General features: G+C 48.1%; 1 protein-coding gene across 1 annotated transcript in view; it reads left to right on the plus strand.

Annotated features, from left to right (window-relative positions):
* ILF3 (interleukin enhancer binding factor 3, 90kDa) overlaps positions 1–11,695 on the plus strand; it is a gene marked incomplete at its 3' end in the record, with an annotated part of 16,218 nt that overhangs the window by 2,803 nt on the left and 1,720 nt on the right. Inside the window, exons 2-17 of the mRNA XM_009321552.1 lie at positions 463–558; positions 642–868; positions 1,190–1,370; positions 1,657–1,804; positions 3,148–3,239; positions 3,630–3,725; positions 4,024–4,135; positions 4,592–4,689; positions 5,077–5,188; positions 5,287–5,397; positions 5,719–5,918; positions 6,329–6,499; positions 6,773–6,910; positions 7,221–7,397; positions 7,784–7,938; positions 8,121–8,174. Of these exons, the coding sequence (XP_009319827.1) occupies positions 556–558; positions 642–868; positions 1,190–1,370; positions 1,657–1,804; positions 3,148–3,239; positions 3,630–3,725; positions 4,024–4,135; positions 4,592–4,689; positions 5,077–5,188; positions 5,287–5,397; positions 5,719–5,918; positions 6,329–6,499; positions 6,773–6,910; positions 7,221–7,397; positions 7,784–7,938; positions 8,121–8,174 (2,075 nt within the window). The remainder of the gene's footprint in view (positions 1–462; positions 559–641; positions 869–1,189; positions 1,371–1,656; positions 1,805–3,147; positions 3,240–3,629; positions 3,726–4,023; positions 4,136–4,591; positions 4,690–5,076; positions 5,189–5,286; positions 5,398–5,718; positions 5,919–6,328; positions 6,500–6,772; positions 6,911–7,220; positions 7,398–7,783; positions 7,939–8,120; positions 8,175–11,695) is intronic.

Consider the following 11,695-nt stretch of genomic DNA (forward strand, 5'->3'; position numbering starts at 1 on the left):
GTGGAGAGGGGGGGGGGGTGGAGGTCAAGCAGTCGGGTGCAGCTCAGGCTCCTGGGGTGTCTCTGCTTCTTGGGGAGATCGTATGGGGGAATGGTTCAAAGCGTGTGCCTTGTGCAGCGTGCTCGGCCGTGGCTCCACGGCTGAACTGTTGGGAGGTAAATGAGCGTATGGCGCTTGTTAAACTGCTGGGCAGTTAATGCGAACCTCCTTTGGGGGCAGTCCGTGCAAGTTGGGGTGACAGCTGTGTGACAAACCTGGCTGTAATCGTTATCGCGGGCACTAAGGATAAGCCATCAGGAGCAGAAAACTGGGCTTTCGCTAACGAGTTCGCATACTTCTAATTTCTGCTGTTGCTTCCAGTTACCGATGGCAGTTATTTCTGTTCCTGTGTACACTCAGCGAGCGGGCTGCGGGGACGGACCAGCCTGCCGGCGTGGCTAACCGGTTTTCTGTTGCTTTCAGATTACAGAAAAGTGTGGTACCGGTACAGTCTTTTTGGTGGAAGAATCTAAATAAGCACATTTTGAACGCTTGGAGAGACATTCAAAAGCAAAAATGGTAAGGATCGGGAGGTTTTGGACTCGCGAGATAAATCTCTGTGTCTCGGCTCTCGCTAAAATTGTTTCAAACTCTCTTTTCAGCGACCAATGCGTATTTTTGTGAACGACGACCGCCACGTGATGGCCAAACATTCGGCCGTTTACCCGACGCAGGAGGAGCTGGAGGCAGTTCAGAATATGGTGTCCCACACGGAGCGAGCGCTCAAAGCTGTGTCCGACTGGATCGACGAGCAAGAAAAAGTCAGCGGGGAGCAGCCAGAAACAGAGTCCATGGAGACGGCAGCCGAAGAGGAAAACAAGGAAGGAGGGTAAGGAACGTTACCGAACACCTGCCTGCAAAGGGTGCTGTCGGAAGTGGTAGCACCGTCTTGCTTAGATGAGTAAAAATCCGCTCGCTGAAGTTGGAAAAGTTGTTTTCCCTGGCGGAAATTCCAAGCGGAATTAACTAACCTGGGGTTGAAGCGACTTTTCCCGTGCAGGTGTAGTAAATCCTTCAGCGAGGGTCGTGCGTCGTATTTAATCTTTGCAGGTCTACCCCCTTAGCTTGGGTTGAGCGTTCGTGCTTACCCGGCTCGCGGTTAATTCTTTGAGTTTTGAAGCCGTCGTGACTGTGCCCTGTATATTTGCAGGGATCAGAAGGCCACTGAGCAGTTGACAAGGACCCTGCGTGGAGTGATGCGTGTAGGGCTTGTAGCAAAAGGCCTGTTACTGAAGGGGGACTTGGATCTTGAGCTAGTTCTTTTGTGCAAAGATAAACCCACCACAGATCTCCTGGAGAAAGTAGCTGACAATCTTGGAGTCCAGCTCGCTGTGAGTAAAACCTCTCGGTGTTCGCGTGTGCTTGTTACAGAACGGGCGAAACGGATTTTTGAATGGTTAAAAAGGCACCCATGACGTTTGGTTTGATACCCTTTTTCTGTCTCGGAGAAGCAGTTTTCATAGACATGTAGCGTTATTCTGGAATTGCCTCGTTAAATGAACTTCTCTTCTGTTAGCTGGAGTTTTGTTTGTAGACCTTGTTTTTTGTTGGAAAAGGACGTTGCAAATCACTCAGAAATGAATCGGACGATCGCTGAGCGGTGAAATTGTATTGCAGGCTATTACCGAAGACAAATATGAAATAATCCAGTCGGTTGGTGATGCTGCAATTGTAATTAAGAACACGAAAGAGCCGCCGTTGACGCTGACCATCCACTTGACGTCGCCCGTAGTCAGAGAAGAAATGGAAAAACAGTTAGCTGGAGGTATGGAAGACTGAAAACAGCCGACAGTCGGCTGGAAACCCGTACATTTCCGTTGCTAATTCACTGGTAAAGCGTGCTCTTCAGTTTCAGCCGAAGCGGCAACAATTATTTTTGTGCAAATCCAAAATTCCGTAAGACAACACCAACCTCATGAGATCACGGTTACGGCTTATTCAGACTGAGCTTCCGAAACTGAGTAGCACCTTTCAGATGGGATTTTGCTCCTTTTTTTTTTTTTACACTTTTTTTTTTTTACTTGGGCCTTTAGTTCACTAATACGTCATCTTGTTGTATTAATCTTGTTTTGTACCTAGCCATGTAAGTGGCCTGCACAGTGACATAAAAATATAAACCAGATACATTTAAAAAAAAATCTCGAAGGCTTCTTGTTAAATGACTTGCATGTACATGGAATTGGATGTTCCACACAGTTTGTGTTGCAGCAAGAATGATAGGTGCTCGGGGTCTCCTCGATTGGCTGTTTCATCAGCTGAAGTTCAGAATTCCAGAAAGTGATGCAGAGTTTTGGATAAAGTTAGCTTCTCCATTCGCTCTCAGAATTCCCTTTGGAATAAGAATTCACAGGCGGTTTTTTGCGCTTGAATTGCGATGGGTTCTGTATCGTAGGCATCGCGCTGTCGAATTGGCGGGTTTCAGACGCGCGCCCTCTGCACTAGCCTTATCTAAAACCCTGGTCTTCAGAAACGTTGAGCTTTTTCAAACCATATCCTCAATTTTGCTGCAGCACAGACTGGAAAATATCTTTGTGCTCTATTGACTGTCTATGGTTTTGATATCTGACCTCGTCTACCAAGCCTTCTAGTTTGTCAATTTTAGGGACGCTGGACCTTTGACCAACAGGACGCTCTCTGTCACGGGTTGGGGCCAGGGCAGTCAAGCCTTATGGGCGGAGGGGGTTCCCTTGATCCTCGCAAAGCTTCCCCCCCCGGCTCCTCCACTAAAGCTACGCTCTGAACGCAGAGTGGGGGTTTATTTTAAATTTCCCTTTGTTACCTATTACCGGCCTCGTATGCTACCACTTCATTCGAGTCGCAAAGGATTTCTGTCCTCTCCCATCGAGTTTCACGCCCCGTCTCCTCCTCCTTGCAGAACAGATTTCAGTCCGTCCCTGTTAATTGAACTTCCCCCCCTCTCTGCAGTTTTAATTTCTAAGCGAGGCCGCTAGGCGAGTGCACTGCAGACCATCCTTCCAGGTACAGGATCTAGATCAGGATCTTTTGGGAGCCTCAGCTGCCCGTTAGGAAGCTGCCTCATCCCCTCTCCGCCTGACAGAACCCCCTTGGTCAAACTGTGCCTTGTCTTCTTATTCCATCCACGAATAGAAACGCTATCAGTCAACGACTCCCCGGACGTTCTGGACAGGCAGAAATGCCTTGCTGCCTTGGCGTCACTGCGACACGCCAAGTGGTTCCAGGTTTGCATTTTGTTCTTATATTTGTCTTTAAGTAGAAAATTCGTAAACTATTAAGGGGCTAACTATTTTTTTTTTATTTAAAATATTTAACGTCGGATGATAGTTAGACGTGCTGAACTTAGCGTCTGTCGACGGTACAGTTGCTAAAGAGGCACTTAAGCGAATTAAACGTTTGGAAGGAACCTTTTTTAAAGAGTAGATGCATAGCTGCTGCTTTGTGTTAAGAGTAATGTTGCCTTTGTACACTACGGTTATTGTTATAAGTTATAAAATGGTAACGCGAAATACTGTTTACCCTTGACAAAGTAGCACCGCAAAAAATGAATGTCTGCGAATGAGCAGTTTTGGTGTTTTTATTGAATGCGTGTCTGCTTTTGACTCTTATCCTAGGCCAGGGCTAACGGGCTGAAGTCGTGCGTCATAGTGATACGAGTGCTGCGAGACCTGTGTACTCGGGTTCCTACTTGGGCACCGCTGAGAGGATGGGTAATTTTCCTTTTCTGTTTCGTTTTGGGGGGTTTTGGTACCACTTCTCCAAGCTGGTGTTCAGCTCTCTTCAGCCTGCACACGTTCTGTGTCATAAGTTAGAGGTTTATGTAGCGCAAACAAAGTTTCTGCCCTGAGAAGACGTGTATCGGATGTCTGCGGTGTGAATCGTCTTATCGATTAACAATTTCTACAGTGTAAATCGTTGAACCGTTTGTGAATTTGAAGCAGCTTCTAGCCGTAATCGCGGCGCAAGCGCCTGCCTTTGCTTCTCTCACTTTTCCAAACTGTCTTTCAGCCTCTAGAGCTGCTGTGTGAGAAATCTATTGGAACTGCTAACAGACCCATGGGCGCTGGCGAGGCTCTGAGGAGAGTTCTTGAATGCCTTGCCTCGGGAATCGTTATGCCAGGTTAGGTGGTTCTCTGCATTTACATTTCAAAGCGAAGCTGAAATGAAACGCGGTTGAAGCTTCGAGGCGCGGTTACGGTCCCTTGTTGTATGTGCGGGCAGCCTAGATTCGGAGCTCAGGAAGCCCCCAGCGTACACGGGTACTACAGTACCTTGCTGTTCCTTAGGGCACGTGTGTTCAGAGCTACGGACCCATGACGTTAAAGCCCTGTAGAGAGAGGTACCAGTTTCTACAAGCGTAAAATTGGTTCCCTGAGTGGTCGTGACCAGCTTCACTGCTAATTGTACGTGTAAACTAGTCCAGACGAGTTTCAGAATGTTGGACATTGGATGGATCATGTCAGTCCGTGTTCTTCGAGAGATGAGTGTTGATTGATGCCAAGGGAATACTTAGTTTAGTTTCTTTAGAAAACACCAGGATAATTCTCTGCATATCTTCCTTGTTTCCTGCCTTCAGATGGTTCTGGTATTTATGATCCTTGTGAAAAAGAAGCCACTGATGCTATTGGGCATCTAGACAGACAACAAAGGGAAGATATCACACAGAGTGCTCAGGTATAGTTTTGACTACAGATGTTACGAAAACTTAATCAGTTCAACTGACTCTGAACTTCCATATTGGTTAATGGTAGTATAGTAACCTCACGGAGGTCGGTGTTAACTTTGTTAATATCTAGTCAAGTAAAAGAAATACAAATGGGTCCCACACCAATAAGGAATTTGTAGCTTGGCCAACCAGAAGCAAAGTATCAGGTTTTAAATAGTGACTTGCTACCATGACCCGTATTTTGGGTTGAACCTCAAAAATTCAGAGAGTCCTATTTAAACTGATGAGGATTTCTGTGTAGGGGTGGGTAGAATGTTCCTGTCTGAAACTGTGCAGGGAACAGAGATTGGTGTAGCCGCTTGCGCGTCCCAGTAACACACGTTTAATCTTTCTAGCATGCTCTGAGACTTGCTGCTTTTGGCCAGCTTCACAAAGTCTTGGGGATGGATCCCCTACCTTCCAAAATGCCCAAGAAACCAAAGAATGAAAACCCCGTTGACTATACTGGTAGGTACTTGGCGGAAAAAACAAACCCAAATCACATTTCCAAGGCTTTTGCTGCTGGAAACTGGAATACTTAGGGCTGTTTGTTACGATTGTTACAGTCCAGATTCCTCCCAGTACAACGTACGCTGTCACCCCGATGAAGCGTCCAATGGAGGAGGACGGAGAGGAGAAGTCTCCCAGCAAAAAGAAAAAGAAGATTCAGAAAAAAGGTATTGAGTTAACAAGAGGTAGGTACAAGCGGCCGCCCGAGAGCTGTTCTCGGGCTGAGGCGGGGGGCGGGGAGGTTGCGGAAGAACTCTTGCAAGTGTTTGGTCTTGGGTGATGCTGTAAATAGGGGTTTCGGGGCCTGTGAATTTAAAAAAAAAACAAACCAACAACCCTTACCGCTGTAAGATTTTTTACTTGGTGTAACTTAAACTCTCGCGAGGAGGAAACTGCAGATCAGAACTTGTCTGAAATCAGTTATGCTTCTCTGAAAGAGATGACAAACATCCGCAAACTTTTGGGGTTTGTTTTTTTTCTGCATTCAGAGGAAAAACTCGAACCTCCCCAGGCCATGAATGCACTGATGAAACTAAACCAGCTAAAACCTGGGCTCCAGTACAAACTCGTCTCTCAGACCGGTCCCGTTCACGCTCCTATCTTTACAATGTCTGTGGAAATCGATGGCAGCACGTTTGAGGCATCGGGGCCTTCCAAAAAGACGGCCAAATTGCACGTGGCGGTGAAGGTAAGAGCCGTGTACGTAAATCCCTGCCAGAGGGCTCTCGTTAAGAGGCAGTTTGATTGCTGACCTCTTCGAGTTGCAAAGGGCAACCGGATTGATGGGGCTGACGGTCATGACGACGACCGCGCGTGAGAAATGCCAGAAACCCTTCCGGGCAGAGAGGGGAGAAGTTAACCACCGAGGCAGCGTGGTCCGTTGCGCGTAAAGTCTCAGGGCAGAGGACTTCATGCCTCTTGGGTCTTGAAGTGCCTGCGGGATTTGGGGAATGCCTGGCACTTGAACAGAACTAATAAACGGAGTCTTGAGCAGCCTTCTCCCGTATTTACCCCAGAATGGGTAGGGCACGTGAGAGCCAGAGGTTCTTTGAGGGCCGCGCTGTTCAGTAATCTCCTCTCCAACTCTCCTTACCCTAGGTCTTGCAAGATATGGGTTTACCCACGGGAGTGGAAGGCAAAGAATCTGGGAAAGGAGACGAATCGGCAGAGGAAACGGAACAGAAGCCAGTCGTCGTCGCTCCTCCTCCTGTAGTAGAAACTGTCTCGACGCCCACGGCTGCTTCTCCTCCTTCAGATCAAACCCCAGAGGTGAGCGCGGTCGAAGAGGGGGAAACGGGCCGCTCTGATTCTTTGGGACGATGTTGTAGGACATCGCCGGAAGCGCCTTTTAGCAGCAGGTTCTATAACAGCGTACCGTACAGTTCAGTTACTGTGACGGTACAATTTAAGAGGTGAAAGCATCAGGCGAGCTCATTCCAAGCTTATCTCCTTTAAGAGGTTTTCCAAAGTACGTGTTTTGGAAGCAACTTCAGGTCCGGTAGGGTTTTTCTTGGAGTTTCATCACCGCTTCTCTGCTTCCAGAATGTGAAACAACAGGGACCAATTCTGACGAAGCACGGCAAGAATCCCGTGATGGAGCTTAACGAGAAACGGCGTGGGCTGAAATACGAACTGATTTCGGAAACGGGTGGCAGCCACGACAAGCGCTTTGTCATGGAGGTGAGGCGACTTCTGGCCCTCTCTCTGTGCCTTCATCCCGGCTCGGGTATCCGTAACTTCACAGCCTTAGTAAGAATTTAAAACCGTAAGATCGCAGGATGGTTTGGGTTGGAAGGGACCTTTAAAGATCATCTAGGGGGCAGGGACATTCCGCTAGAGCAGGTTGCTCGGAGCCCGTCCAACCTGACCTTGAACACTTCCAACTTCTGGACTTGTCTGCAGGCACCATAAAAAATGGTTAATTTTGCCAAGCGGCAGCTTCTGTTCCTGCCCTTTCCGCTTACGCGCAATGATTTAATCCCTTTCAAAGGTGGAGGTTGACGGGCAGAAATTCCAAGGAGCCGGTTCAAATAAAAAGGTGGCAAAAGCCTACGCTGCTCTGGCCGCGCTAGAGAAGTTGTTTCCGGATGCTCCGGTTGCCATTGAGCAAAACAAGAAGAAGAGAGCCCCCGTGCCAGCTAGGGGAGGACCCAAGTTTGCGGTGAAAGTAAGTAAATTCGCAATTTGGTGACTCTGTGGTGTGACTACCAGTTCCGTAGTACCGTTGCCTCCTGCTCTATGGTTTTAGTCCCTTCCTGGGAGGGGAGATAGTTGAAGGCGTGGAGGGAAACCGGGATCTGCCTAAGGGCCGTTGGGCTTGAAAGCAGAAATACCACCGAGTTTTACAGAAAACCACCCCTGTTTTCTGGAGATTACCCTTATTTGGTACCCACCCCCATCGCTTTTGGCTTAGCCCCTCTTCCTTTCGAGGCAGGCGGGTCCCCGCCGTGTTCTGGAGCTCGGGACGTCCTTCTGAAAGGTTTCTTTTCACCCCGGAGGCACGGCGCTGCGGTTCAGAAGCCGGAGCTGGGTAACACGTGTCTCTTCCCTCAGCAGCACAACCCGGGTTTCGGAATGGGAGGCCCCATGCACAATGAAGTGCCCCCTCCGCCCAACATGCGCGGTCGTGGAAGAGGTGGCAACATCCGAGGCCGGGGGAGAGGCAGGGGTGGATTCGGGGGGAATCACGGCGGCTACATGAATGCAAGGTGAGATGCTGCCTGCCGCCTCCTCCTGACTCTTTCCACGCTGAACGTACCACAAACTACCCAAACCCCGAGAGGCGAATTCATCCCCTCTAGCCTTTTGTCGTGTCCCGTAGCGTGACGGGAAATAGGAGGCCTTCGCGTGCTTCGATTTCCTTTTATTTAAACGTTTTCTTCTAACCTAGGTGCTGGATACGGAAGCTATGGTTACGGAGGAAATTCCGCGACAGCAGGCTATAGTAAGTGTTTTTCATCTTAAATTTTGAAACGCGTCGATCTGCTGGGGGTGTGAAACTCGGACTGGGTTGCACCGTGCGGTGGTGCGCTTACGCTGAAGCGTAATCCCTCTCGAGGGATTCTCTTTTTTTGAATGAGAAGTAATGAAAGATGGCTCGTGTACTCGTTTAAAAGTTAAAACGCGAACCCAGGTGACTTCAGGTTTCCTCTAAAACTGTGAATATTTTAAATTTCTCTGCTTTAAGCCATGTGAAGCTATCGGCCACACTTTTGAATGTGATTTTCCTGAAAATACACCGCGATTGGTCTTGAGAAGAAGCCTTCATTGGGGGGTGACAGGAGCAGAGAAATCTAAAACATGACTTTCAAATGTGGCGCATTTTGCCATCTTCAAAAGAATTCTAATTTTTTTTCTCTGCTCTGTCTCCCCCTTTTGTAGGTGACTTTTTCACAGACTGCTACGGCTATCATGATTTTGGGTCTTCCTAGATCATCCAAAAGTATTGCACAAAAAACAGCTTTTTACTCCAATTTTCTCGAACTCCAAAACCCAAAGTGTCCGTGCTGTGTCCCTGTGCTTCACTGGGTTTCTCAACAGTGGCTTTTCACCGCAGCTTGTCTGAAACTCTCTTAGCCTGCAGAACTTAAGACAGTGGCAGTTTTTATTGTGATTTGCCTTTGAACTTGGTTGTATCGATGTACACAACAGGGGGAACCAATTATCCGAGAACGGTTTTGTGCGCCTCGCACAAATTGCCAAGCCAGCTCCGTTCGGCGCAAAGGCAAAAAGCCCATCTTTGCTTTTTATGGAAAGCATTACTTTATTTTTAAGAAACTGAAGTGTTTTAATCTACCTTTGTCTTAATTTACAGCAGGTTTTGTACAAAATTTGAGCCTTTTAATAAACCCCAGCAATTGGGTACACGCCTCTCGGTATTGGGAAGACTTTTCGACATCTCTGAATATAGGACAGCCCAGCTTTTTGATAAGCATGCGAAATGTTGACTTGTACGTGGAATCGTGTGTGCTAAAACGTAATCCTACATCCTCTGTAACACGCTGGTGGATTAACGCTGAGGGATGTGACTTGTTGTGGCTGGTAGCTAGTGTACTTTCAAAGGTATTGTAATTGTGCTTCCGATCCTGATACAATAAATACCCAGGCATCAGGGGTTAGTGTAAACATGTTAGTAACTTCTGGAAACGCATGGATCCGTTCGCTAACGTGAAAATGGGCTTTCTTGAGCCAAGCATAAAGGGCCTAAAGCACCTCACGGCAAAGCTCCGCTGGCTGCGGGCTCGGCAGCCGCGCTGAAGAACGCTCGTTGCCCTAAAAGTACTTAATCGCCTGGAGAACTAACGTTTCGCCGGAATCGGGAATTGCGGGGAATTTCGCAATTGGCCAGTCGAGACCCCAGCCTCTGAATTCCGAGTCTTTGGTCCTTTATTCTTGCTGCGGGATTTGTTTTTAAAACTGTGTTTTGTTTGTCACTGTTTCTTAGCTGCAAAGCCTGCACCGTTGCATTGGTTTAACCTGTGAGGCTCAACAACGTTTGAGTTAACTCGGTGATTGATTAAACCAGCGAAACAAAAGCAAAGCGAAACAAAAAACCTCTGACCTACGAAGCACCAGGTTTTTAAAAGGAAAAAAAAAAGTCCAAGGTGTTTAGCAGACACTTAAATTCATAATAGTAATGCATGCCCTATTTTTTTTTTAGAAAGCTGTTGTTTGAGATAACGACCTTTTTATACAAGGGAGTAGATCCTGTCCTGAATGAGGTGGGAAAACTGCTGTTTTTTAAGCGACTACACGTTAGAGTAACTACTTGTGTGCTGGAGATTTTTATTCCTTAGCTTTGATTCGGGGAAAGTCGAAAATAATCCGATGTCAAACAGCATTAAAACTTCATAGTTAAATATGAAGTGTTGGTTTAAAATGGAAATTCCAGAAATACTGACTTGGGAGAGACCAGCTTCCAGCATCCGCAGCTTTGAATTGACACGGTGCCAGTCGTAACCCCTCGCTCCGGAGAAGTCCCCGCGCTCGAACCAAAGACGGGGCTTTTAATACGAGTGACGGAGCGAGGTGTCTCTCATTCTGCAGAGAAGTATTTTTGCTACAGCCGTGGCGTTCTTGGCTGGAGGTAAATTTAGGACAGAACCTCGTTTCCGCACAACTAAATCGCGGTCTTCCGCGGAAGAGGATAAAAAAAAAAAATCTTGCCTAGAGAGTCTTACCGTAGTGCAGGGGGCGTAGGCAAGAACTGACGAAACGATCAAAAAATTAAAAGCTGGGTGCCGTGAAGAGCCGCGGCTCTTCGCACCGGATTTAGGAACTGCGCTGGGGTTCGCCTTCACCACGAGTCGTCCTGGTAGCTGCCCAGGGAATTGCGGAAGCAAGGGGCACGAGATTCTTACTCTCTGTCTCCTTTTTTTAACTAAATTCTCCCCCACCTCTCCTCCGTTTCAGAGGAGGCGCTGGCAAATCTTCCCCTCTTCTAGAGGTGTAGCTCCGTTCCCCGAGCGCACACACCACGACGGACACTGGTGCAGGTTTTTAGTTAGATTCTAGGGGCTTTTCTTCCTCGACAATAAGTTTAGTTTTGAATAGGGCAAGTCTGACTGTAGGGTAAGCCTTCTCGCACTAAGGCCAACGCGAAGAAAGCCCCGACGTTCAACTTGCGGAAATTGGGCAGGAAAAGAATCGCTCGAAGAGCTTGACTGTAGTACTCTTGATAAATAAAATTAAACCCAGACTAACTCTCGACTACGTACAGTGCTCTGTACCGGGCTCTCGGGGGGGGTTTTGATCCCTTGGAGGTTTTTGGTAACCGTGGATCCCAGATCTAGTACCCGAATTTCGAGGTAACTAGGATGAGCTGTGCACGCACGTCTTGATTTCCGTCGGATCGTTGCTGCTCGCTCACCGTGTAAATCCAGACGGGTGGCTCGCTGCGTTAGAGCGATCCGCGTGGATGTTGACGGAATTCCTCATTACGGGAACGAGATTCTTCCTCGTTGCCGTGCCTCTCGGCTGCGGAGACCGAGCATCAGCTGCCGTTGATGGCTGACTTGTCTCAAATGTAGTTTGGGCACCAGATTTTAAATCTTTGTAGAGCGTCGAAGTAATAACTGTTAGTAATTGTAACATGCATTAAAGAAACTGTCGTAGCCCTGAGCTCAGTCCTAAACGTTGGGGTCGTACTGGAACGAAAGCTGTGGGAGGACTGGCTGGGCGTCGTTCCCTGCGATTTCAGGGTGACCGGACGATGGTACGATGTCGATGTATTTCACAACTCCCTGTCCGCTTAAACGAACAAGACGTTTCACCTCTCGGCCTCGCGTGCAGTTTCTTAAGCCTTTCGCCGGCCGGAGAGCCAAACCGCTCCTAAACCCTTGCGTTCGCGAGGGTAAAATCTCGTCGTCTTGGGAGCCTTGGTCTTTAAAACGGTGCCGAGCGTGCCTGCCCCCCGCCCCGAAATGCTGCCGCTGTTTGGGGCTGACGCTCTTTTCTCTGTTTAGG

The sequence above is a fragment of the Pygoscelis adeliae genome, unplaced genomic scaffold, assembly GCF_000699105.1.
Source record: "Pygoscelis adeliae isolate BGI_AS28 unplaced genomic scaffold, ASM69910v1 Scaffold1123, whole genome shotgun sequence".
NCBI lineage: Eukaryota > Metazoa > Chordata > Aves > Sphenisciformes > Spheniscidae > Pygoscelis > Pygoscelis adeliae.